Below are 27,050 nucleotides of genomic sequence, written 5' to 3'. Positions count from 1 at the left end.
TGTTCAGTTTTGGGGAGAAGCTATACTAGGGTGACCAGACGTCCCGGTTTGACCGGGACAGTCCCGATTTTTGCGTGTCCCGAGTCCCGACAAAAACCTGTCGGGACACTAAAATGTCCCGGTTTACACCAACCACTATGCAATTGTCCCGGTTGTCAGCGATTACATAGCCGATGTGGTCTTATTATAAGGGTTGGGTACCAAGAACCGGTACCAATATGGAACCGGTTCCAATACAACCGGTACCTACCCGGACCGAAATGCAACGCAGATTTCGGTGCTTCATTTCGGTGCCTGCGCCAATTGAACACGGTCGCTAGGCAGATTCCGTGGGGCACATGTAAAACTGCCCCAGCTCCCAATGTAAACTTTGTCCTGTGTCGCTCACGCTCATTGGTGTTTTCATAGCAACATGACGGTGAAGAGCAGGCAGCATTTCACAGAGCAAGCACAAACAGAACTAGCCATCAACCTTCTAAAACTGATTGTTCCAATCCTTGATTGTGATTGGCTAAATCGCGTTCCATGCCGTTGTAAAATACAGCATAACCTTTCAAGTTGTCCTCATAACATTCTATGATAACATTCCATATTACTGCGCATGGAATATTTCAAAGAAAGAAAGACGTTACAAAGCTGTCCCTGGCCTAGAGGGGAGAGAGATTATGGCAGTGACGGGACATAGATAGGTGCGAGTTGTCACTGAAATCGTACTGGCGTCCAAATTACAGCGAGAGGAAGGAGTGGAGCAACATCCTTGCAACCTCATCTGGGACACTGAAGCGTCAACATCAATATACCCCTGTCGCTGCACCAGCAAAGAGGAGCCCTATATAGGAGCACTATTTCAACAATTGCACTATTAATGGCGATATACAAGTTAATGTGAATAAATAAGCACCCCTTTTTTGTCGGTAGCGCAAGTGTTCCATCTGGCTGTTGCATGGCAACGATTTATTTAGGAACTATACTTTGTAGTGGCGGAAGAATGACAGTTTGTTAAACTATTTTGTTTCTTAAATGTAATTGTCGCGTCGTGCCTAACAACTCCCCTTACCTGTTCTAAAATCAGCGCAAACCACGGCCTCTTGGGGCTTATTGCTTAATTTTAACAGAAAATACCGAAAGGTAAACGGTCAAAGGTGTGGCTGTATTTCGCACAAAAAGATTCAAACATCACGACGTGCAGCAAATGCAACAAAACAATTGCGTGAAAAGAGGGGAGAGAAGGCAAGAGTCAAAGGCAGATCAGCAACCGAAGACTGAAAAATAAACGGAGATGACAGCTAACCTACGGTAGTCTCTTAAAGGGGCAGTACACATTTTCTCGTACTCAGTGTGTTCAAGTACCAAGATTAACTATAAACAAGATAGAAAAGATAGGTAAACAACTCATAAAATGGTGAAATTTCATGAAATAAATGCAAACAAAATAATACATTTTTGACTCCAAAGGCAAATATGCTCTTATTTTTGCAAAAGAAGTTTGAAGCTGTTTTTTGTATTTATTTATATTTATTTAGTATATTTATAAGTATACTATAAACTGTTGTTTACAGTTAATAGAATGTTCATAGTTTGAAGTTAAAAAGTTTGAAGCTGTAGTTTGAAGCCAAGTGTTTTGTATGTTTTTTTATTTATAATATACTTTAAACAGTTAATATATTGTTCAATTTGAAGAAAAAAAATTGCCTTGGGAACTAAAAAAGCCTTTCTTTAATGTCGTCAATCGTCGCTTTGTGCTTAAAAAAAAAAAGTATCAGTTCAGGCACCGGTATCGTTTTAAAAGTATCGGTTTAGCACCGGTATTGGAAAAAACCCAAACGATACCCATCCCTACTTATTATAGCCCGATCATTAACTAAACCCATGTAGAAGGACTAATAAAGCGTCCAGCAGTTGATTTGAACAATGTGTGTGTGTGTCAGTCAATCGTAGTGGTCTGTGTCTGCATAATCTGTGCAGCCAGCGTTACAATGTATATTTGTAAACATTGTTGCAAAAGCCTCTTCTATCTGTCTAGTTTTAATGGTCAGGCTATATCCATAGCTAGTCCAGGGCGATGATTATGCAGCGTTCTGCACACACTGCAAAACCTCATTTTCTGTAAGCCATGGTGGTAGCGCAGATGTGAAAGATCATGTGAAAACATCATGTGAGGCAGGGTCTAGCAGCATAGCCACCTATTTTAGCAATGTTAGCGCTGGAAGTGGTGAGCTCAAGCGGGCTGCTGAGGAGGGGACGTTAGCCAATAAAATGATACTTCAGCAAATTCACTCCTCTAACAAATATACGGAATGAATGTTTCCAATAGGGTGTGTGTGTTGTTGGAATAACACTGGTAACACTTCACGCTAAGGGTACAGGATACAATTATCATGAATTCACGCATGAATTCATTGATGTAGTATATGTAATATTATGCATTATGTCATTAATGATTTATGTATTACTGCATTCCTTAATATCCCATGAATCATCAGGAATTGACGTGTTCATTTGTCATTCGTGACCTCATAAATGAACAACACAACTAAAGCATTAGGTACGGCACATCATTATGAATTGTGATTTAATAAGTATGATCATGATTATTTCTTTTTATGCAAAACAATGTGGTCATCACTGCGCAAATTCTGATTTGAACACAACTTGTGCCTAATAATGTACCCACCTAATGCTTTAGTTGATGTGTTGTTCATGCATGAGGTCATGAATGAGAGGCTATGAACTCATGTCAATTCCTGATGATTCATAAGATATAAAGGAATGAAGTAAAGCACAATAATAATTCATAATTCATGTACCCTTACTGTAAAGTGTCACCATAACTTTAGTTCAAGCCTGTGGCAGCAGTTCAAAATAGTTTGTTTATTGCCATGCAATGAAAAATACCTTTTCACAAACTTTTTCACAAGTTCAGTGGGTACATTTTCCAAAAGAATGCTTTAATTCTGAAAAATAAAGTTGGTCCCACACAAAACTCACTCAATGTCTTTTAATATTTTGTCTTAGATATGTAGGCTACATAGAAAATGCATGAATAATAACTGAGATACCACATTATGTTGTGAACAGTAGGCCTACGTGTGCTGTTGGCAAAATCTATGTCTATGTCTGACCTGGGCACATGTTCAGGATAAAAAGCGTGTGCGTGCACGAGCATTACGGTCGCGCGCAAAGTGTCCCAGTTTTAGGTCTGGGAAATCTGGTCACCCTAAGCTATACTGACCACCAGGCTGTTGCAGTGTCTTTCACCCTTCTGCCTAATGACACCCCAAAGATTGCCCGCAGAAGCTGGTGCAGGGCAAGTTCATCCAGCGTCTGTCCAAAGCCCAATTTATGGTCGTCCGTTTTTGCAGACACAGAGACACGGAGAGCCCTCTCCGTCGTTGCAAACCCTCTCCGAGCACCTCTCTGTGGCCTGATGTGCACCTCCCAAATTTTGTAACTATCCGTCTCCATCAATCCGTCAATACATCGCTGTTTACCTTGTGGGTAGTAGTATGACAACATTAGATAGCTGGCTCAGACACCTCGCAAATCCCCTCAGACGTATTTTTCAGTTACAATAACGTTTTTTTATATATTGCACAGTGTCTATTTCTCGGTAACTTAAAAAAAAAATCTAAGCAAAAAAAACTTAAACAAACAACTTTTATGTACAAATACGACCATCTACGGAGTTTGGTCCGCCATCTTTATTTTTTAATTGCTTTGCAATACCCACAACCGTCGGAGAACCATAAATAGAAACGAGTCTGTCGAGACAAAAAGGGTGTGTTTGTAGAAGGGCTTCTGGGTGAGGACATCCATCTGTGGACACCCATCTTCCAAAAAGGCCCTTGGCAGGGGCAGAGCTGATGGCTCATTGCAGAGGGGTTGAGGACCTGTAGGGTAGTGGGCCCTCAATACGTGTGTTTTTCCTGAAAATTATACAGGCAGCAGGTTGTACCCATTTATATCTCCTCCTGAGCAATCATGCTGAAGAAGGAACTACCACCAAATATTACCTCGCAGGTGTAGTCATCATTTAGTAGTAGTGTACTGCTGTATGTTTCTGCACAACCAGTGACTATATCATCAAATGGTGATATAGTGAAACAAGCAGCTATTTCAAAGGATGAAGAATATGAAGTGGTAAGCGACATTGAGCAGTTGCTGATACAACTCCTGGACATGACTGTCATGTGTGCTGCTCTTATGGTATGTTGTTAGAGTGGTCATTCCCATCGAGAGTATACAGATACAGTCCCCTGTATATCCTGTAGTAGTATATACAGTGTATACTACTCCTATCAGTCCCTCATTCCATACCAGTAGATGGCGGTACTAACATAGTTTGTCACCGAAAATCTCATAGATTGACTCCTTCGGTCCTCGCCTTTCTTCACGTTATTACGACTTCAGCCACTGGAGTTAGCTACTCGCTCGACCGTATCGGTGGTATTTTAGTATCGTTTATACTGTTTTTAACAGTGACGTTGACATATATTTATATTATATCACGTGTCGTGATTGATTTGTCGTTTTTGCCCTATTAAGGGAACTACTCTGCCCTGTATTATAACTAACGTTACCTATTTTCAGCTAACGAAAGTCCTTAGCACTTGTTTTTGCTAGCAGTACAAGCTAATTAACGTTATCAGCAAACGCCTTGACGCTTCCGTGTGCCAAATAGACGTCGAACTTTCTATAACTTGATAACCTGAAAGTACCTCAAACAACCTGTCACTGCAAATATGGATCAAGTTGAAGTCTCTTCCAAAGAAGTAAAGGTAAGCATCTAACTGGTGCTTAGATACTAGCCAACATTAACTGTTCGACTGTGAGCATAGCCTGCAAGCTAACAAGATGTGAATCCTATCAGGCTTGTTAGGTAAAGTTAGTTATTAACTCGCCTTCACCCTGCCTCAAGCTGTTTGGCTAATTAGGTACTAGGCTACTAGCCATAGACAGTTCTCTTCAGCATAAGTCGTTGAATGTTCAATTTTGCTAGATTTGTTTAAAATCCAAGTTGTCAGCCATTTAACGTTATTATTGTTGTTGTGGCTGGCTCTGGCCGTCCCGTCAGTTTGCTAGCTAACCGCATCACTTGGCTTGTCATCTTGCTACGAGTAGCCTTAATATTGTAAGATTTAGCCTATTAGGTAGTTAGTTAGCTAGCAAGCAAGCGATTTCTTTAGCGCCTGACCTTAGTTAAGTTATATTTGTGACCATTTTAATCCCGTGTTTTGCAAGGCAGCCCTTCCGTTTGCGATTCCTATTAGACAGGCTACTGTTGACACACGTTTCTCCTATGTCATGTAGAGTCCTTGGGGGGCTGCGAAACCAGTTCAGACCCCATGCTCCCTGGCTGACGTAATGAGTGAACAACTGGCCAAGCAACTGGATGAGGAAGGCAATGCCATCCCAACTTGTTCAGAGTGAGTCACCACCAGTTTTGTAAGGGTCAAATTCTCATGGTCCCATTTTAGCCACCAGAAGCCAATGAGGAACTTGCCCAGCACGAAGAAACGTTTACAGGCTAGATTTTAGATTTTTTTTTTTTTTTTTTTAAATCCATTTTTACCATATTGACAACATTATTCATTCCTTACTAATAGGCTTAGAGAACATTAAAAGTGGGCACTGTATTTACACACTCAGATCTCGGAAATGAATGCTTTCTTCCACCAGCCAAAGTGGATTCTAAAATCAGCCACTCGGATTTGTCACCAGCCACCATTTTGTAATCGCACTTCTGTGTGTAACTAACTTTTCCATAAATCAGAGAACTAATACGATCACACGCACACCTCTCTCCATTTTCTGGAGCCAACTCCTTTTATGATGCAGATCACCTCCTTGTAGTATTTGGAGGCATTATGGTCCTTGATAACCTGACAGTGGGAGCAGAACACTGACTGACTAGCGAAAACTAGCTAGCCAGTCACGTAACACCCCACTGTCGAACCCTTCTCCACTTCTTATAACTTTGTAAATGAATGAATGAATGATCGAATGATTAATAAGGAAGCTCCCTCCGGCTTTGATTGGTCGAGAGGCAGGAGGAGACATAGCTAACTTTTACCTGACATGTAGTAAGTAGCAACACTATTTTGGTAGGCTGCCTGACAATTCAGGTGACCTTTTCACGGAACGATTCAATCGCGCCAATTATGTTTGTTAAATGCCCCCTTTGTTTACCTGCCACCATGGCAGGTAAGTTGATCAAATCCACCCGCCACTTCACAAATTCACTCACATGTAGCGGGTACTAATTCCAATCTCAGACACACACATACACACACTCAAGATGACCGTGTTCATTTAATTTTTGTAGCTGTCAATCTATCAAGCTGATGATCAGTATCAAAGGTCAGAGGATTGCTATATTCTCAGTATATGTTGTTTCATCAGGGCGGATGTGGAACTCGTGACCTCTCCAGAGGCAGAGACAGACAGTGACCTGATGTTGGCCCAGATGCTGCAGATGGAGTTTGACAGGGAGTTTGACTCACAGCTGCGCAGAGAGGAGAAGAAGTTCAATGGAGACAGCAAAGGTGGCCTCCATTCCTACATACCGATATAGCATTATAGATAGTCTACCTTTCTGCCAGGAAACAGCGTTTCACTGTTTTTGAAACAGTGGCAGCCCAGATATATGAAACAACCCATGAACGTGCTAAATTTTTTGTTCCACAATCCAAGCGCATGATTGCAGCTTAGTCACAACTCAAACCTCTGTCACGTCACCAACATGTGAGCGTAGATGTTTTGTTGAATGGTAACTGTCACTGATGGATCTTCAGTCATACAATGAGTTGGTATCAAAAAGTATGCGCCGAAAGTAAGCACAAAGTGTGTAATTTTTTTTCCTCTTCTGTGTCCACAGTGTCCATCTCCTTTGAGAACTACCGCATGGTTCACCCCTATGAGGACAGCAACAGCTCTGAGGAGGAGGTTGATTGGCAGGACACCCGAAACGACCCCTATCGAGCTGGTATAAACTCTTACCATATACTTATATCACATCTGCACTACCTACTGCTATTGCTGCTCATGTTCATAGTCTTACTACTGCTATACTGTCAATACTGTTCATACTCCATATCTCTTATTTCATACTGTGTATATCTTATTTATTTATACATTACCACTATACATATGCACATACTCTGCACTTTTCTGCTTTTTTTGCACTTCTGGTTAGATGCTGAACTGTATTTCGTTGTCTCAGTACTTGTATTCTGTGCAATGGCAAAGTTGAATCGAAACTTACCTCCCTCACCTCCTCTTACCTCATCTTCTGTATTCAATAGTTTTGACGCTTGTTAGGGTAAGCATTTATCCATCTGTTGATTGTCCTTGCCTGTAGATAAACCAACCACCACCCCCAAAAAGGGCTTCACTGGCAAGGGCAAGAACATCACCACTAAACACGACGAGGTGGTTTGTGGGAGGAAGAACACAGCACGCATGGATAACGTGAGAATTTCTGCTCTGTTTTTTAATGTCCTCTAATGTGTGCCTGTGTTGAATGCTCCTTTGTTATACAGGTGCTCATGTATGAGATTAAGTGCAATATGCTGCCTGTCTGTTAGGACTTTGCTGTTCTCGTTGAATGCTGTATGTATGCATATGTATATATTCATATTTGAATGCTGTATGTATGCATATGTATATATTCATATTTGTCCGCTTTTCTTTAGTTTGCCCCAGAGGTGCAGGTGGGCGATGGGATGGGCATGGACCTGAAGCTCTCCAACCAGGTGTACAATGCTCTGAAGCAGCACTGCTACAGTGAGCAGCGCCGCAGTGCCCGGCTGCATGAGAAGAAAGAGCACTCCACGGCTGTGAGTACCTGCTGCTGATTCGCCAGAGAACTGGGACTTTACTGTGTTGTAAAATATCAGCTAAGGCCACAGCTACTTCAGTGTTGTTGTTGTTGTTGTTTTGTGTGTGTGTGGCTGGGGTGTTGCATGTATTTCCTCACCTCTTTATTTTTAGTCAGCATTGCCTATAAATAAGGATCTTAGTATTCCATCCAGTTTACTAACACAAATATCAATCTGCATAGATGAAGTAATGTCATATTCCACGTTTGTAATCAATCCGTAATGCTCTGTTTTTCAGGAGCAAGCAGTGGACCCCAAGACTAGGCTGCTGATGTACAAGATGGTGAATGCTGGGATCCTGGAGACCATTAATGGCTGCATCAGCACAGGGAAGGAGTCTGTGGTGTTCCATGCCAATGGGGGCAGGTGAGAATGTTTTTAGAATGTTTCCCCTGATACGATCATCGTATAAAATATATATATATATACACACACACACACACACACACACACACACACACACACACACACACACACACACACACACACACTATATATATATATATATCACACACGCACACGCACACGCACACGCACACACACACACACACACTGCTGTGCAAAAGTTTTAGCCAGGTGTGAAAAAATGCTGTAAACTAAGAATGCTTTGAAAAATATAAACAATAAATGTTTATTTTTATCAATTCACAAAATACAAAGTGAGTGAACAAAAGAAAAATCTAAATCAAATCAATATTTGGTGTCACTACCCTTTGCCTTCAAACTAGCATCAATTCTTATTGGTACACTTGCACAAAGACAGGGATTTCATATGATTATAGTGCGGTGTAGGATCAACCAATTATACCAAACAGGTGCTTATGATCATCAATTTCACATGTAGGTTGAAACGCAGTCAGTAACTGAGACCGAAACAGCTGTGTAGGAGGCTTAAAACTGGGTGAGGAACAGCCAAACTCTACTACCAAGGTGAGGTTGTGGAAGACCGTTTCATGTCAAAGGTCATACATGGCAAGACTGAGCACAGCAACAAGACACAATGTAGTTATACTGCATCAGCAAGGTCTCTCCCAGACAAAGATTTCAAAGCAGACAGGGGTTTCCAGATGTGCTGTTCAAGCTCTTTTGAAGAAGCACAAAGAAACGGGCAACGTTGAGGATCGAAGACACAGTGGTCGGCCAAGGAAACTTAATGCAGCTGATGAAACACACATCAAGCTTATTTCCCTTCGAAATCGGAAGATGTCAAGCAGTGTCATTAGCTCAGAACTGGCAGAAACCAGTAGTACCCAGGTACACACATCTACTGTCCGGAGAAGTCTGGCCAGAAGTGGTCTTCATGGAAGAGTTGCAGCCAAAAAGCTCTACCCCGACATGGAAAGAAGGCCAAGTGACTCAACTAAGCACGAAAACATAGAAACTGGGGAACAGAAACATGGCAGCAGGTGCTCTGGACTGATGAGTCAAAATTAGAAATATTTGGCTGTAGAAGAAGGCAGTTTGTTCGCCGAAAGGCTGGAGAGCGGTACAATAATGAGTGTCTGCAGGCAACAGTGAAGCATGGTGGAGGTTCCTTGCAAGTTTGGGGCTGCATTTCTGCAAGTGGAGTTGGAGATTTGGTCAGGATTAATGGTGTCCTCAATGCTGAGAAATACAGGCAGATACTTATTCATCATGCAATACCATCAGGGAGTCGTGTGATTGGCACCAAATGTATTCTGCAGCAGGACAACAACCCCAAACATACAGCCAATGTCATTAAGAACTATCTTCAGCGTAAAGAAGAACAGAAAGTCCTGGAAGTGATGGTATGGCCCCCACAGAGCCCTGATCTCAACATCATCGAGTCTGTCTGGGATCACATAAAGAGACAGAAGGATTTGAGGAAGCCTACATCGACAGAAGATCTGTGGTTAGTTCTCCAAGATGTTTGGAACCAGCCGAGTTCCTTCAAAAACTAGTGCAAGTGTATCTGGAAGAATTGATGCTATTTTGAAGTCAAAGGGTGGTCACACCAAATATTGATTTAATTTAGATTTCTCTTCTGTTCATTCACTGGATTTTGTTAATTGATGAACAATTGATGAAAATAAACTGTTAACACTTCCATTTTTGAAAGCATTCTTAGTTTAGAGCATTTTTTCACACCTGCCTAAAACTTTTGCACAGTACTGTATATATAAACGTCAATATATTATTCTGAAATATGCAGGTGGCATAATAAATAATCATCAAAGCTCTCGCCCTGCTAAATAACTTTTTGCATGTTCGTTCAAGCCTTAAAGCTTCTATAACACTGAAAAATAGCATTAATAACTAAAATTCATGAAATGATTCATGTAAAAAATGTGTTTGTTTTGTTATGGTTTGCCCTCAGCATGGAGGAGAAAGCCGTTCCAGAGGAATGCGTGCTCAAGGTCTTCAAGACCACACTGAATGAGTTCAAGAACCGGGACAAGTACATCAAGGATGACTACCGCTTCAAGGACCGCTTCAGCAAGCTGAACCCCCGCAAGGTCATTCGTCTTTGGGCAGAGAAGGAGATGCACAACCTGGCTAGGTGCGTTGATCTGCTGTCTGTATATATATGTACAGTTGAAAATAGCATTGCTGTTGAATGGTTTATAGAAACAATTGGAACATCTCGTCCGATTTTGAAACATTTTAAAGGTGGTGATTTTAATCATTAGTCATTTGAGAGCTCCTCTTGGGAGGGACATTCTTTTATCATGCTTCAACTTCAAATCCCAAACTGAGCCTCATTACAGTTACCTTCTTTGCCAGTAGCATCTAGCATAGTAATAAGATGGAAACCAGTAGCATCTAGCATAGTATTAAGATGGCTTAATTGTTCATAAATGTGTTGCTTCCCATAGAATGAAGAAGGCGGGCATCCTGTGCCCAGAGGTGGTGATCCTGAAGAAGCACATCCTGGTGCTGTCCTTCATTGGTCATGACCACGTGCCCGCTCCCAAGCTGAAGGATGCCATGTTGAACAGTGAGGACATGAAGCAGGCTTACTACCAAGTACTGGACGTGAGTGGCTTGTGGCAGACAGTTGTTCTAGTAACACGGCATGCTCACATTACAATTGTGTACCTAAGTTTAGAGCTTTAATTAGGTTAGCAGGAAACTGTCCCATGGGCAAATACAGTGGAACAGCTGTTTGTTGTTGTTGCCTGTTAGAGGGCACATACAGTTTTACTGTAGTATATATAACACTATAGACACATTTAAAACTACTCAGACAAATCCTGTTTCACATTTTTTTTTTTTTTTTTGTATTACTACAAGAATAGCTTTGTGCTTTGTGTTCTTCAGTATTGTTTTAACATACGTGTCCCTCTGTGTTTTTCTGATGTTTTTAGATGATGCAACAATTGTATCAGGAGTGCAACCTTGTCCATGCTGATCTGAGCGAATACAACATACTATGGCATGATGGGAAGGTGAGTCAGTGCTATTAGCCAGCTGCTTATCCTTCATCTTGTTGTTGCTAATTATTGAAGAGAAAATCGGGGACGCAGCCTTTGTCAATTACGCCCCAAAGCTATGGAACATACTGCCTTTAGATATCAGGGAAGCCAGCTCGCTAAACATTTTTAAAAGAAAACTAAAAACGTACCTCTTCACCTTTAGCCTTTAACTAGCTACGACTTTGCACTATATATATATATATATTTGTTTTAATATGGATCACTGTGCATGTCATTTCTTTGCTGTTAAGCACTTTGAGCTGCATTGTTTTGCATGAAACGTGCTGTACAAATAAAGTTTATTATTATTTTTATTATCCTAGTTCCCACACACATTTCGCTCACATTTTATACCATTCACTTCTTTTTCCCAGTTTCACGTACAAAACCTTCAGATTTATTTACACAATGGGTGTTTACCTCCAGTTAGCCTGTTTGTCTGTTTACCTGTCTGTTTGATCTGAATGTATCATGTTTTTTAGGTGTGGATGATTGATGTGAGCCAGTCTGTGGAGCCTACACATCCCCATGGACTTGAGTTCCTGTTTCGTGACTGCAGGAATATCTCCACTGTAAGGCATTCAATCTAAACTTGTCCTCTCCTCACACCATGTTTCACTTGTAATACTGTAGGAACCTAATGTTGTTGCATGAAGCATATGTTTGAATTTGTCAGGAACATTTTAAAGGAGTGCTGGGTTCTATCAGTTTGAAGTGCATGTTTTACTCACGGTGACTCCTGTTTTTTGTGATGTAGTTCTTTGGCAAGGCCGGTGTGGCAGACGCCATGGATGTGTACGAGCTCTTCAATGCTGTGTCTGGGCTACAGATTAATGGAGACAACGAGGCAGACTTCTTGGCTCAGGTCAGAATGACACCATGGTTTATTGGGGTTTGTGTGGGATGTTTTATTTCTGTGATTGTTAGATACTGTAGGTACAAGCAGTTCAAACCATAAACAGTTAAAACCGATGCAGCATAATATTTGAGGTTGTGTAATTGTGAGAAGAGGTTCAAAGAGTAACATAGTTTGGACCTTGAAAATTCAGTAACTAGTCTGTGGTAAAATACTGTACTCTCCCTTCTATGCAGCTGCAATTTAAAATAGTATAGAAGAAAAGTCTTGTGGTCAGTTCTCCAATAGTGACCCCAATGAGTATGTGCTGGTCAGTTCCCCAATAGTGACCCCAATGAGTATGATGTCCTTGGCTTATGGTACTCGTACAGTGAGTGGTCAGTCTTACAGTCTTCTGGTCAGTTCCCCAATAGTGACCACAATGAGTATGATGTCCTTGGCTTATGCTCCTTCATTTCCCATAGATTGAAGCCATGGAGAAGAGGAATGAGGACCATGTGCAAAAGCGCAGCAAGAAGACTTTCCCCACCAGCGACGAGGGGCCGCCTCTGTTACAGAGCGACATCTAGCAACAAGGCAACTTTGGTGCTGAATGACACAGTGATACTGTGTTGTCATTTATCATGTTGAGGTGCTGGATACGCCAGTAAGCAGGACAGCTGTGAGGGGCTATCAACAATTACTGCCACTCTGCTGTTACTGCTACTGTTGTTGTCGTCGTTGTTGTTGTTGAGTGGTATGGAAATGTCAGAAAGACCGCAAACTCACAAAAAATGCCGCACATCAGTCTCGCACATAATTATGTTATAATTGAGCATTTGTATGTAACAAGCCAGTGTTGGCGCATAACTCTGGTTGGGTGAAGTCAATCTGACTGCTTTTTGGTTTGAACTTAGAAAATGAATTAAAAAGGCAAAACATGTAATTGTTAGTCGTCATCATAGTGTCCTTGTGAATTAAATGTTTTATCAGGTGGTCTGGCTACTGTTGAATGCGGCTTTTTCCTGTAAGCATTTAATATGCAATGTCCTGTACAGCCTAGTAGAAGCATAGATTCCAGAATGGAACACTCATCCAGGTATGCCTTCCTTTCTGCCTCAAAGTGGTATGTGAGAATAACAAATCCAAAGGAGTTCGCTACTGGAGAGCGGAGGGCTTGCTTCGCATGTGTGGTCCCTGTGAACCTGTTTACTCTGTGTGATGAAAATAAATTCATAAATGTTTTGAATTGCATATAACCACGTATTCCCTTCTTTAAAGATGGAATATTTTTTTTGCTTTTGTCTTACCAATGGCTGATGGTTGTGTGTTTGGTACTTCTCACATGTCTGATTCAGCATGCATGTAACTGAATCAGGCTAGCCAGCCATGTAAGCTTGTATTTTCCTATTATTTAAGAATGCAGTGTGGAAGGGGTGTTGAGTGTTTGATACTAATAGCTGCTCAACTACTAAATTAAAACTGCTGAACTTAATCCCTGTTGTGCGTCTTTTGTTTTTGCCTATACATTTGAACTACATTCTTCATTCATGTTCATGGGACAGTAAGATCATAGATAGATAGATAGATAGATGGATACTTTATTAATCCCGAAGGAAATTTAGGTCATCCAGTAGCTTATACACTTAACTTAACTCACAAACATACATACAAGATCTTGCTGATATCTGGCTATTTTATGGTAGATCTGGTGACCAAAGTTACTGGGCAATTTTGACAGGTCATGTTTTCAGCTTATTCTTGATGTAAGTATGGACTCCAGTGGATTAGATCCTTCTCATTCTAAAGGCAAATAGGTGTGGCAGATGGGAGGAGAGTTGCAGCTCATAACACAAAAAGAAGCAGGTAACATAAGCTCGATGTTGATGGTCATATGCAAGATCTCCATGGTAACCGCAAACTGATCTGGTTCACCTCTGTGTTTTTCTCTTGGGGCGAGATAGCTGACAAATTCCCAGGTAGCCATAGGAAAACACTCTTTGTGTAGGTGCAATGGTGGCCTTGGGGGGCATGTGTTTGTCATAGTTTGGTTGTCAGACATGTTTCATAAGGATTCTAGTTTTCATAGCCAAAGTCCGGACAATATATAAAGTATCATCAATTTAGCAGATATACAAAGCTACAAGACTCAGACTTAATTTCAGACCTACAGTTTATTCCTATTAACTATTTTGCCAGAACACAGTGGCCCGTGTTTGTCATAGTTTGGCAGAAAAAGGTGCCACCAACCTGTCATGTTTCGTAAGGGTTTTAGTTTTCATAACCAAGGTCCTGACAACATTTAAAAAATGGCACATTTATCAGATTTATACAAAGCTGCAAGATTCAGAGACTGTTGTCAGGACACATCGGCCTTCAGTGTGTGGTCATATTGTACTAGTCTATACATTCCATTTCTACAATGGTAGGTTTAGGTTTATATTCTCTTTTCCAGGCTATGACAAGTTAAAGGGTGTTCCGTATCTCTTGTTACCCAGGAGACATTTATTTCAAGGAAGGGTGTGTTCACAGGGTTTATAGAAAAGAATTACACAAGCCATATGGCACACTATCAGTCATGGCTAAGAAAAGAAGGAGAGCCTAATTGAAGTGTGAAATACATTAGATTTGTGTTTATAGTAATCTGTACTATGGAAATTAAATCCACCAAGAAAGTGTTGATGGGGTTTCTAGCCTACTTATGCACATCACTGAATGCAATATTCATCACCTGGAGACTATTTACCAGTCAAATAACTGCTGTTTTTGCTCCCTCACTTTCTTTCTTTCTTTTGAGGGCAGCTCTCTCCATCCATCTGTTCATGGAAAAGAAATTGAGAGGACCTGATAATGAATGTGTTTGTTTTAAACCCTGTGTGTTTTAACCCCTCATATAACGTACTATTCTGTTAATTTGCTTATGTATTTATTTATTGTTTGATTGTGTGTACCAGTGATCATCCTGGGGGTAGGCCTATTCCAAGTAGCCTACATGGTTTAGTGACAAGTGATAAACCTCCTAAAAGTTTTGCTAGGAGAGTGATTATTGTCACTGTTCTTTTTGGTGAAATTTGACCAAGTAGCTCTGAGATAATATCCTACTTTAGCAGCCTACACCAGCTTTTTATAATCGTTATTATTGCCTTTTTAGCCTACTTTTTGTAAATAGGCTGAAGTTCACTTCCAGCCGAGCTCTGTGTGCTTACTTAAAAATACTTAGACATTTGCCGACTTTGACAGAGGCTCATGGTCATGCACCTTTACCGTAAAGGTCCAGGCCATTCAGATTCCCTGAGTCACCTGCAAGTGTAAATTTGGTTAGCCCCGCCCACAACAACCTCGTATGACTATCTGGGGGGAAAGGCGCTGTTTTCTTTCCAGGTAAGCTTACTTGGTTGGGACGTGATGCAAAGGTACATCTATCATCTTTTTTGCCAGTTGTAACTGTGTATATAGACTTAATTAATATACATTGTTTGTTTAGATTATTTGTAATGGTTCGTAGCTCTCTTGGTTAAGAAAGGAACAGCCTATTGCAAAACATTCTCGATGGATGTTATAATGTGACGCCTTATTTTTCAGATGCGCATCTATCCGTTATTGGTCCTCCTTGCCTGTGCGCCTGTACTCGTACTAGGTTATCGTTCAGGTCTAGTGACAGACAGCTGCGATGATATGATACCACTCCACCAGGGCACAAACTCATCATCGAGTCCTCCACCGTACACCATTACTACAGACGGAACCCAATATAGCGAAGGAGACGAAATCACAGGTTACGATCATGTCCTTTTGTAGTCAGAAAAGTCTAGAACGTGATGATCGTGGTGGAAAAAAGTGAGTTAAGTGCAGGCTATAATCTAAACCAGAGAGAAAGACAGCCTATTATACGTGCAACGTGATAAATAATAAATAAATAATTAAAGCAAATATTCCACTGTACTTTCCTATGTGCTGTTACGTGGTTTGTTAACCTAGTACTTCATGTAAATTGTTGTCAAGATATTTTAGGGCTTTTGCTTGCCAATTTGTTTTCTAGCTCTTCAAAGAAACGGAACATAATTGAAGGAATTGTGTTTCTAGTGTCTCTCAGGGCAGAATCAGTACCATTCGAGGGTTTCCTGTTGCAAGCCAGAGAAGTTGGAGGGAGGTCTCCTGTGGGGTCTTTCTCTGTGTTGGGAGCAGAGAGTAGGCTTCTGGAATGTGCTGGACTTTCTGTATGTGTCATCACAGTGCTCAAAGTCCAAAAAGATACACATAGTTTATGGTTTTGAATACATAACACACATGTAATGTCACCTTGAAACAGTAACTCTAGTTCAAGTAATGTTGTTATGAAAAATACAACAGTAGTTACAACAAGCAGTTCAGTGGGAGGGAGCCCAGTGATTACTGTTTTTTTTTCATTCTGCTATTACTAACAACATGTTTGGTCCTTCTCACCTGTAGAACTCAGCCGTTTCTCACTTATCTGGTGCGAAAAAAAACTCGATTGAAAGCAAATGGAGGGCTCCTCAGTCGGGTCAGCTCAAAGACATAGAGTTCAGGTGATGGCTACTTTCATCACATTTTGTCAGTGATGCCATGGAATCTTACCAATTCTGCAACTTGGCCATAATCAGTGACGATTATTCTACTTATTTTCCAGTGTTACGTTTGTACAAAACTACCCTAACTATTGGGTTGGGGTCAAAAGTCCAGTGGTTGTCTTCAACACCTCCATCTCCAACCCCTTACCCTCTCTACATCCAAATGTAAGCATTAGCCTATTGCTGAAGCCAGACTTATGTTGTGCTTATTAGCTGCTGTTATTATTCAATAAGACAGGTGAGGGGGCTCCATTGAATGACAACAATAATTTAAGGCCTCAGAAACTAGCTCTGAGTATGCAAGCTATTGCACTCCTTTACACCGTTTATAAGGAAAATAGTTGATAAAGCATCTTTATAAAGCTGATAAAGTGATTTCACAGTTAGATGCTGTTGTGGAATTATACTTAATATACTGTCTAATTATACTGTGGAATGCAATACCAAGATTTTACTCAGTTGTGTTAAATGTGAGAATGTGCTCTGTCTGTCTCATTGTATGCCTCTCTCTCTAATAGGAACCAGTCTCCAGTGTTGGCTGTGGAGGAAGTAAGGTCTGCTTTAGCCGACCCCAAAACTGTGACCCCGCCAGCAGCTCTGACTGTTACTTCATGTCTGTCCATGAAGCACCTACTGATTCGTCACTGAAGTTTGAGATATATGGTGCATCAGAAGGGTACATCTCTATTGGATTCTCTGATGATAAGCAGATGGTATGATCATAACCAGCCATATGTTTTTGTGCGAACATGTGTCTATATATAGATGTTTGCTGTACTCTTCATGCCATTGTTTGCAGAGCATTTTGTACTTCAACACAATGTTCCTGTCTACCTCATCATGTAAGGCTTTAGTTAATAGTTGAAACACATACCTGGGACATTTCACTTGCTTTGATCTTGGATGTAAACAATATTTGATTGTAACTGCTTTAGATGTAGTACTGTGTTATTACTCTCTCATGAATTAGTATTAAATGCTTAACGCTACCGTGCTATTCAGAAAATGACAGATGGAACCTCATGTTTGAAGAGATTGTTTATCTTCTCTTCCATTTATATTATGTAACTCGTGCATGTAATATTTTAGACATGACTGTAAGATAATAACTTGTTAATGAGTGAAATTGTTATCCGACATATTGTTCCTAAAAATAGGAAGATGAAATACATTTGTATGTTTTCATTCTTTGAACTCAGTGCTTTGTGTGATTTGTACTCAAAATGTGTTTTTAGGGAAATGATGATATTTACATATGCGGAAAGGATAGCAACAGTAGCATTCAAGTACAGCATGCCTATTCTACAGGAAGAGGGGCTCCAACAATCCTGCCACTGGTACTTCTCTTGTCATTTTTTGATTTCCTATAACAGTGATGAATGTACATAGCCACAGACCATGGAAATCAGAAGGATGGCTTATTCAAATGGAAGTCTTGTCTGCTTACCTCCTGAAAGGAAAACATTTCGCACATTAAAACATCATTTGTGGATGGAGTTATCAGCTGTACCTTTGTATCCAAGAATACTATCGCCATCCAGAGGAATGGAGTTGGATCTGTTTACTACATCATGTTCGCCTATGGCCTCACATCAAATGGTATGGGATCAGACATTAAGCATTGCAACACTGCAGCAGCAAAATCAACTTCAAGGAATTTTAACCTATTTGCGGGAATGATGATGAGTTTCTTCAGTCAGTTTGAAACTGAATCATATAAATGTCAGTGTAATGCATACAATTCTCCCTGGCATCAACAGGTAAACTTTTGTATCACAGAAGGTCAGTATTTATCAGTGAACAAAAAATTGACATCACCAGACCTCAAGTTGTCACCAAATCACAGCAACCTCAAATCATCAAAGCACACGGTGAGTGATTGTTCAGTATGTAATGATCAAAGCACACAGTGAGTGATTGTACAGTATGTAATGATATTTGCTTAGGCTTTTAATGGTTTTTAAAGGGGATCCCTTTTGACATGTTCTGCTCTCATTCAGGTGCATTGATGCTAATCGCTTGGATGACAACAGGAAGCCTTGGCATGCTCATCGCACGGTATCTGAAGGCAGTCACCAAGGGAAGAGGATGCTTGGGTAAAGATCTGTGGTTTCTGGTGAGCTCATTAAGCAAGTTCCACAAATGCAGACAAATATGACAGTAATGAAACTAAAATAATGAAACAGGTACTAGCCTTTGTCTCTGTATCTCCTCAGGCTCATGTCTTCCTTATGGTCCTCTCCGTGGCTGCCACCATCATTGCTTTCATCTTGTCTTTCTCTCATGTGAAGGGTTGGAGTGGGGTGAGTGTGACATCTGTGGTGAACTTCAAATGACCGTTACACAAAATTAAAGCAAACAAAAATGTGGATAGGAGGTGGCAGTTTTTTTAAATCTGTAATTGCAATGTATGCATGTGCACTTGGGTTTGCATGTGTTTTCACAGGGGTCACATCCAGTACTTGGCTGTTTGGTCATGATCTTGGCCTTTATTCAGCCTTTGGGAGCCTTTTTTCGCTGTGGGCCACAACACCAGTGGTAAACATATAAATACTTTGATCATGCACCAAAGGAATGTGCTCTCTTTTCTCAAATATTAGTGTCCTACATTTCTGATTCTATCACACAAAAAAATCACATAACATGATTTTGTAGTCAGCTGCCATTTTATGTTCCTTCATCACCCTTCTTTTTTTTATAGGAGATTTGTTTTCAACTGGTTGCACACTATGACAGCTGTCGCAATCAAAGGCCTGTCAGGTAGGATATGCTTTAGCCTCATACCGTTTATTTGAGTTGTATTGAATTTTCATGTCCTTAAATTGAATTGTATTAAATGTAATCAATATCAACATCTTTGCAGTGGCGTTGATGTAGCTTGTACTCCAATGGTGTCATGGATGAGTGACTGAAAAGAACACGGATGAACATAAAGGTCTAAACATCTTTCCACCTCTCCCTCCCTCTCCCCAGTGGCAGCCATCTTTACAGGCTTGTATCTGGTTGACAGCTCCCAGGAGGGATGGATGCAGAAGGTGATGGGAGGGTTTGTGGCCTGGGAAGCACTGCTGTTTGCCCTGCTAGATCTACACATGAGGTGGAGACAGAAAGGTGAGGTACCACAGCTCTTTGCTGTTTAGTGAACCATAGAGTGGTTTTACTTCTACTTAATTCTATTTAATTTCTATACTAACATAATTCTACATGTACTGATGTTTTGTATCCTTATAGATGAAGACGGAGTCGTCTTTGAATCAGTAAGTACTCATTGGAAATGTATCAGTTGCAGAGGTACTTGTGTGATTATAAGCATGTTTACTTTTGCAATCACAAGTGTTATCAGATTGACTCCAAATTATTTTCTGTCCTATAGGTAAACATTGAATTGATTCTCCTGACAGTGTTTTTCCTGGGCAATCTGGCCTTTCTCATTACCCTGTTGATTGGCATTGGAATGACGTAGGTATCTCCAAAGCAGCAGTCTACGATCAAAACAAACGAATTAAGCAACTCTATCAATTTGTCAATTTATCAAGTTTATATAATTTTGCCAAATTTTGTTTTAAGGAAATGATTAATAAACTACAGTTGGTGTTGTACCATAATGTTTGAGCGTCTGTATTGTTGTACTTAAAATAAAATGTAAAAACAAATATAACGTAAATGGTTACAAAGTTGAAAAGATGCTGAAAATGTTGAAAACATTGGTTCTGGTTCTAAGCAGATTAAGCGGAATTATTTGCAGAATTATTTGCTTTGCTAGCGCTATAATAAATGTATATACATATATCTAAATACATATATATATAGTGTAAATGTATGTATCTCCTACCATGTCGCTTATTTTGTTGCTTCCTTTCTTTGGGTTGTTAGTTGTTTTTTTTCCGCCGATATATGGCTGACTATATTTGAAACTTAGACTTCACCCATCCACATGAAACTTTGCATGATTGTAACCCCACATGGCTGATACAGAATATAAGTTTAGTGTCCCTAGGTGGGTGTGTCCCTTTGTGCTAATGTCACCTGAAGTGGGGTAGGCTCAGAGCCCTTTTTGGGCAATATACTCAACAACCATTTCGTCAAAAATTACAAAATGCTTCTGGAAGGTTGTCCTATGCATGACCCTAGCTCATGAATACTCATTTGTTAAGTAGCACCACCAAGTTCAATGCAAAAGCTAGCGCTTCACTAGCCAATATCTTGCGATGTAAAGGTTCAAAACGCAATCACTACCACATTCTATGGAAGCACACTGCATGTCCTCCATAGTGGGCACAGTGGGAATTAGGACATTCTGAAAATGCAATCATAAGCTATTAGTTGCCCCAGGGTAACTCGTCACAACAATGCGATTGTAACAGTGCATTTTATGTGTCGTTTAGTGGAAAATCAATCACAGACTCTCAGCATGCTATCACAGAGAATAGTGTCTCAAAATGGATACAATGAAACAGTGGCCGCAACAAACTATGTATCTTGAAATGTTAACATTATTCAGTGATAACCAATGAGACTAAACGCGAAGTCCGTGTAATCAAGAAAAAAAATCCCGTTCAAATAGGCTCGTCTGTGATTTTGATCAGTGGGGTAGTTTCTGACTGTACTTCGCCATGGTTATTCCATTCCGTTGCTGTAGGTGGCAGTACTGTATGGCAACGTTGTAGGCATTCGATCCGAGCATTCCGGGCTGGTTGGACATTACAGCAGTTTCCCTGCCGTTACCCCTCAGATTAAATTTATTTTCAATCCAGGGAGCTCTTATAAACGCCCAAAAAGCGGCTCATATCGCCAATCCTTTCATCTCCTCAAAGTTATCGTCCTAATATCGCATGTCCTCTATTCAGAACCTCCAATCTTTCGGTAAGTATGTGGTCGTTAGCCACCAAGCTAAATGGGTAACGTCGTCCAGAAAGACCCTTGTGTTGTTTTGGAGAGAACACAATGTTAGCCAGACCAAAGCCGGGCTCTGGCCAGACGAATGATGCTAGTTAGCGCTAGCTAGCTTATTGTGTAAATGAAACCGGAAGCTTTGTGTAAGTTAAGGCGAGCAGTTCTCTGCTTGGAACGTTAACTTGGATATCTATCCGATTTCCCCCAGTATAGAACAATACATATGCATAAGCTAGCTGTTACCAGCCAGTTACCATTTTTTTCGGAAACGTTAGCTTGTGTGCTTCGTCGATGCAAGTCATCCAATTATCCTTCAGCTAGCAAGGGGTATGCTAGCTGTTTTGTTGTGTTTGCTAGCTAGAGTTGACCTAGAAATACTGGATAGCTAGCTATTTAAATGTAAAGCTATAAAGTAATAAGATGTGTGTTTATATATATATATAATATGACAGCTGACATGATAGATGATGTTAGAATAACCAGTTGCATTACATTTTTCACCTGATTGTACCCACTTTGTACCGCCGTCAAGCTATCCCGACACCGTACTAGGGTTTTTTATCAAGGTTTCATGCAGGGACGTTGGAACTTTTTGGGAGTGGGTGCTGTAAATTGTGGGTGGGGGGTGGTTGCATGGGGCATGTACTACTTCACCCATCGCACGTTAGGCCTATAGACTACTTTACTCCTCGCACTTCTTTCGTGGTGCTCTAGCCTGGACAGCGCTTTGCAACGCAACTGCACTGAGCAGGCTTGTTGTTGAGCCCGACTCAAGGCTTAATTTCAAATCAAGTATACACCTATTAATAAAATAAAAGCATACTGAGTTGTTTACAAAGCATCTTTATTATTATGACATAGAGACTTAGCCTATGTCACACATTCACATATCAATCATGAAACCTTAATCAAATCCTTTAATAAAAAGTGCAAAATCAAGTCATTAGGCAAATCATAGACCCTTGAAGGTGCAAATATTCGTAGTCTACTTGAAATAGAGGACGCTTCTTAATGAAGGCTTGCTACTTTTATGGTCTTATATCTCAAAAATAAATTGTGTGAAACAGAACATGAGGCCATGCGAAAATAGAAAATCCCTGCATCCACTCTTCCAATGTCTATGCTTTAAACGAAGATTTCTCTCAATTTTTGTTCACTCTTTGTGTATGCATCTTTCCGGTGTGGTAATATATTATAAAGGTGAAATGCCCTATGCATTATGCCATAGGCGTGAGTAATGACATTTGCGTGAATAACTTCAAATGGATTAAAAACGGTTGTGTTATGACTTTCACTCCATAATAACCCATAATAACCTTGAAGCTCGTTTTTCATTTTGATAATCTGGTGTATGTCTCGCCCCTCTCCAGATCCCTTTGCTGATGCAACCAAGGGTGACGACTTACTCCCGGCAGGGACCGAAGATAAAATCCACATCAGGATTCAGCAGCGGAACGGCCGAAAAACGCTTACCACTGTCCAGGGCATCGCCAATGATTACGACAAGAAGAAACTGGTGAAGGCCTTCAAAAAGGTAACACCTCTGCCCACATGGCTCTGGATTGAGGGCATTCACTGCCATAATCCTGTCTGTCTCCTCTGTAGGTGCATTTAAGGCTTACTGTCATATGAGGAAGCAAAGGCATGCCTGAGCTTACTGGCTGACGCTCACACACTAAGCCTGGGGTCAAGGGGTCAGTCTGACCTCACTGTTGTTTGTTCATGGCCATTGTTCAATTTGTACACGGCTTGCACAAATTAACAAAAAGATTACTTAATGATTCTTTGGGCCTATACTAAATTGCTGAGCTTTAGCTGTGCTGAGTGTTGACTTGAGGAAGGAGTTGCATGCAGTGAGAGGCTAACTGTGTCTGTGATGTCTTTTTAAAAGAAATTTGCCTGCAATGGCACTGTGATCGAGCACCCTGAGTACGGGGAGGTCATCCAGCTGCAGGGAGACCAGAGGAAAAACATCTGCACATTCCTCATGGAGGTGAGCTTTTCTACCTGTTCTAACCTGTGTGTATTTAGACCACTAGCATCGTTAGGATACAGATCTGTGTGACTAGAGCACCACATTAAAAGGCTCCACCCTGGGTCCCTTTGTCAGTCTGTACCTTAAAAGTGTGACAAGTGTGGAAGTAATAGTAATCAGTTTAAGTAACCTTAAATGAAGTGTAACTAAAGCAGACATTCAAGTGTGGAAGTAATAGTAATCAGTTTAAGTAACCTTAAATTAAGTGTAACTAAAGCAGACATTCAAGTGTGGAAGTAATAGTAATCAGTTTAAGTAACCTTAAATGAAGTGTGACTAAAGCAGACATTCAAGTGTAGAATGTAATAGTCATCATGAGGTGTTCAATTTGACCCTTTTGTCCCTTTAACTTTTCTTAACAAGATTTCTCTTCTTTTTTCCTCCTTCCTTTCCTCCCTTGCTGCAGATTAACATTGTGAAGGAGGAGCAGCTGAAGGTCCACGGGTTCTAGAGTGATGCCATGGGCCTCAGGACCCAGGGCTGTGCCACTGTTACTACCGTTCTCCCCCTCCCCTCCCCTCCCCTCCCCAGGCTTTCACACTGACAATGCGTTGACAACTTAAGTTTAGCAACATGTCTGATGCACTCCTCTGAACGGCAATAAAAGTGCAATGGCATTGTGTTTTAATGCAAAAAAACAACAACTCCGATCTCTTTGGCTCTCGTTACCCCAGCCCCTCCTCTCTCCTCCACTATGAGCTGACATAGGAGAGGGGATGGGGGCTTGGGTATGGTGCTGCTCTGCAATTGCTCCACCATGGTGGCTTGAAACCATAGTCATTTTTCATAGCTAATTTAGGTGTTATTAAGTCACTGACCATCCACAGCGGTTGGGGTGAAGTCTTTTAATTTATGACAGCTCATCGTTCAAGGCAAATGTTGCTGCTGTGCATATTGACAGAATTGTCAAACAGATAATATAGATGTAAAGCCAGGCATTTTTAGGAGGATGAAAAGACACTTTTATTTTGTAGGTTAATGTGATTTTATTTGGCTTTTCACTGAGCTAATGTAGGCAATTGGAAACCAGTGGGCGTAATGACTCCTCTTAACTATGCCATTCAGTATACCATAGAAGTGAGTACACCCCTGTCCAATTTCACTTCAATGTCAAATGCTACAGTAGGGTATTTGCTCTAATGTAAAACCAAAAATGTACAGTTTAGATTTACTATATTAAAATACAGGCCCCACAGTAGGAACTAAATTTAACAAAAGTCAGTACACCTTTAACTTTTTTCGGAATTCAGATTTTTTTTAATTTTTTTTTAAATACTACCACAGTGAATGCATAGTCTCGACAGTGAAGCACGGATGTCAAAGTGTGATATGGGTCTGCGTCAGTACAAAAGGCATTCTGGAGATAGCATTTATAGATGCCACCATGTATGCCGGTGGATATGTCAAAGTACTTGCTGACTCCCAGTCTCCAGCAGCTTGGCAGAAGAGGAATATTTCAGCATGATAATGACCCAAAGCACACTGCTAAAATCACAGTCCAGACTTGAATCCCATAGAACACCTTTGGGGTATTTTAAAGAGAAAGGTAGAGCAACACAACCCCCCCAGCAAAGAGCAGCTGAAAATGGTCTCTGACGAATGGCAGAGCTTCTCTCCAGACATGTGTGCAACGCTTCTATGCTGAGGAGAATTGGACGGACTGCGGAGCCTGTATTTTGAGTATAATAAATCTAAATCTCGTTTTTTTATTTGACCTAAGAGCAAAATGCCCTACTGTTCAACTTAAAAGTAATGTGGTTACTGTAAGGTGATCGTCGTGAATCATTTCTCATTTAAGTGACATTGCACAGGGTTGTACTCGCTTCTGTTTACTGTATAAGGTGCATCATATTTTGCTGGCTGCTTTTTTTATTCCATTATTGACATTGAGTACAACCAGAGACCTCTTGGAAATGCTTGATCATATGTGTTTGTCTCTCTTTGTGTCTCTCTCTTTTCTCTCTGGACTGTCTGCGCTTGTTTGTTAACACTGAGGCTATGTTCATCATTGAGCAGAGGTCACAGGGTCATTAGATGAAGCTAAAGGTCAGCCTGGGCCCAAGAGAAAGTGAGGGAGAGCTTCCAGAGATTCCAGAGAACTAGTGCATGCTGGGCTCCACGTAACATCAGTGAGTTTTTGTAGGATCAGAGGTAGTGGAGACGCAGACTTAACCATGGCTGTTCACGTCACATCCTGAGCAGAAAGACAAACCATCACTTACGAGTAAATTGGTTGGGCGGAGCAGTGGTCGAAAAAGTACTGTATTTTGCAAGCCTCTTATTCAAAGCCCATGTGTGCGCGTGTGTGGATGGAAAAACACATGAGAACACTGCTCTTTCCTGTCCGGAGAACAATGCAATAATTGTTATCATCACATGGACCAAATTGTGCAATAGTGTTGCCATTGTGGTCGTGACAGTGCAGTCGTGCAATAAGTATGACTGATTCCTTGCAAAAAGAAACACTTCTCTAGTGATGAAAATGATCCAGCTGCCTCAATTCAAATGGAGGGTGATATTTTTTTAGGTTATGTCTGAGTTGATGGTGACATTCCAGGGGAAGTATCAGGGCATTCCAGAACCTTGCTGACCTTCATGTTGTGCCTAATCTGCATCAGTCAGCCATGTCAACTTCTCCGGTGGTTAGATTCTTTCTGAGGACTGTTACATAAGAGTAAAAGCAGTGGAAGTTTCATATTGTCCAAATGTCAATATTTTCAGGTCATAATTTGTATTGGCCCTCTTTATCTCATTTATGCAGTGAAACACTGTCTATGAACCAAATTAGAAGATTCTGCTTCAGGTTTTTGTGGTATTTTTACCTTGCATGCTTACATTCTACTCTTTAAGCCTAGCAATAACTTGGATTATGTTCAAACACCCGTGACAGTTTCTCTCTCAGACAGTAGTTGCTAAACTTTTGTGTCATGCTTTGTTTTATGACTTTCAAATGACAACATGATCAATGTGATATTCCTCCTTTGACCTTTTTTTGAAGTGCATGAGAATACATTTTGTTTTTTTTGTTAATGATACAGCAGTTTAATACTCGAGCATCATGTTGTTAAACTATGTGCTGAATAAAATAAAACAGGTAACTGAATTGTCTCTGGTCATTAGCCTGTTTTCATTTTGGTCCAGTCAAAATAAAAGCCAGATTTGGGGTCTTCTCAGGCCCCCGGTGCATGCTGTGTCTCTAAATGAATGCAGGTGGCTCTGATGCCGTCCGTGTGCTCTCAGCTCAGACCTGCTAGCCATGGCTGGGCTCTCGCTGGCGTTCCTCTCCTCGGTTGTCTCGCGCTGGCTGCCACCTGTGTTCCCCGCGTTAATCCCCTTAGCCCTGGCCTCGTCCCGCTGGTACAGGGTGAGTTGTGGGGGGGG

General features: G+C 40.8%; 3 protein-coding genes across 3 annotated transcripts; all 3 read left to right on the top strand.

Moving 5' to 3' along the window:
* Nucleotides 1-4,380: 4,380 nt before the first annotated feature.
* Nucleotides 4,381-13,647, top strand: riok3 (RIO kinase 3 (yeast)). The gene is made up of 13 exons (XM_012839664.3): nucleotides 4,381-4,778; nucleotides 5,311-5,426; nucleotides 6,403-6,545; nucleotides 6,878-6,985; nucleotides 7,361-7,470; nucleotides 7,695-7,838; nucleotides 8,119-8,246; nucleotides 10,219-10,401; nucleotides 10,718-10,877; nucleotides 11,210-11,290; nucleotides 11,800-11,889; nucleotides 12,075-12,182; nucleotides 12,638-13,647. The coding sequence occupies exons 1-13, from the start codon at nucleotides 4,743-4,745 to the stop codon at nucleotides 12,740-12,742; spliced, it is 1,512 nt and encodes a 503-aa protein (XP_012695118.1). The 5' UTR covers nucleotides 4,381-4,742; the 3' UTR covers nucleotides 12,743-13,647.
* A 1,845-nt stretch (nucleotides 13,648-15,492) lies between these two features.
* Nucleotides 15,493-20,321, top strand: zgc:163022 (putative ferric-chelate reductase 1). Its single transcript, XM_012839656.2, has 16 exons — nucleotides 15,493-15,565; nucleotides 15,735-15,927; nucleotides 16,236-16,369; nucleotides 16,602-16,699; nucleotides 16,801-16,906; nucleotides 17,260-17,454; nucleotides 17,977-18,078; nucleotides 18,199-18,340; nucleotides 18,502-18,612; nucleotides 18,742-18,857; nucleotides 18,958-19,044; nucleotides 19,188-19,279; nucleotides 19,443-19,501; nucleotides 19,715-19,852; nucleotides 19,973-19,998; nucleotides 20,115-20,321. Exons 2-16 carry the CDS (start codon nucleotides 15,735-15,737, stop codon nucleotides 20,202-20,204), a joined length of 1,689 nt encoding a protein of 562 aa, XP_012695110.2. The 5' UTR covers nucleotides 15,493-15,565; the 3' UTR covers nucleotides 20,205-20,321.
* A 1,068-nt stretch (nucleotides 20,322-21,389) lies between these two features.
* eif1b (eukaryotic translation initiation factor 1B) lies at nucleotides 21,390-26,772 on the top strand. The gene is made up of 4 exons (XM_012839665.3): nucleotides 21,390-21,604; nucleotides 23,005-23,168; nucleotides 23,526-23,627; nucleotides 24,076-26,772. The coding sequence occupies exons 1-4, from the start codon at nucleotides 21,574-21,576 to the stop codon at nucleotides 24,118-24,120; spliced, it is 342 nt and encodes a 113-aa protein (XP_012695119.1). The 5' UTR covers nucleotides 21,390-21,573; the 3' UTR covers nucleotides 24,121-26,772.
* The last annotated feature ends 278 nt before the right edge of the window (nucleotides 26,773-27,050 follow it).

This window comes from Clupea harengus, chromosome 17 (assembly GCF_900700415.2).
Source record: "Clupea harengus chromosome 17, Ch_v2.0.2, whole genome shotgun sequence".
Taxonomy (NCBI): Eukaryota; Metazoa; Chordata; class Actinopteri; order Clupeiformes; family Clupeidae; genus Clupea; species Clupea harengus.
Note: the sequence above shows the minus strand (reverse complement) of the source record. Positions and strands in the feature narration are given on the sequence as shown.

Bases quoted from the DNA above. Each gene is read 5' to 3' on its own strand.
- zgc:163022 (XM_012839656.2), top strand. From the start codon at position 15,735: ATGCGCATCTATCCGTTATTGGTCCTCCTTGCCTGTGCGCCTGTACTC. The intron at 16,700-16,800 runs GTGATGGCTACT...CTTATTTTCCAG, and splicing joins CTCAAAGACATAGAGTTCAG to TGTTACGTTTGTACAAAACT. The intron at 16,907-17,259 runs GTAAGCATTAGC...TCTCTCTAATAG, and splicing joins TACCCTCTCTACATCCAAAT to GAACCAGTCTCCAGTGTTGG.
- riok3 (XM_012839664.3), top strand. From the start codon at position 4,743: ATGGATCAAGTTGAAGTCTCTTCCAAAGAAGTAAAG. The intron at 7,839-8,118 runs GTGAGTACCTGC...TCTGTTTTTCAG, and splicing joins AGAAAGAGCACTCCACGGCT to GAGCAAGCAGTGGACCCCAA. The intron at 10,402-10,717 runs GTGCGTTGATCT...TGCTTCCCATAG, and splicing joins GAGATGCACAACCTGGCTAG to AATGAAGAAGGCGGGCATCC.
- eif1b (XM_012839665.3), top strand. From the start codon at position 21,574: ATGTCCTCTATTCAGAACCTCCAATCTTTCG. The intron at 21,605-23,004 runs GTAAGTATGTGG...GCCCCTCTCCAG, and splicing joins TCAGAACCTCCAATCTTTCG to ATCCCTTTGCTGATGCAACC. The intron at 23,628-24,075 runs GTGAGCTTTTCT...CCCTTGCTGCAG, and splicing joins TCTGCACATTCCTCATGGAG to ATTAACATTGTGAAGGAGGA.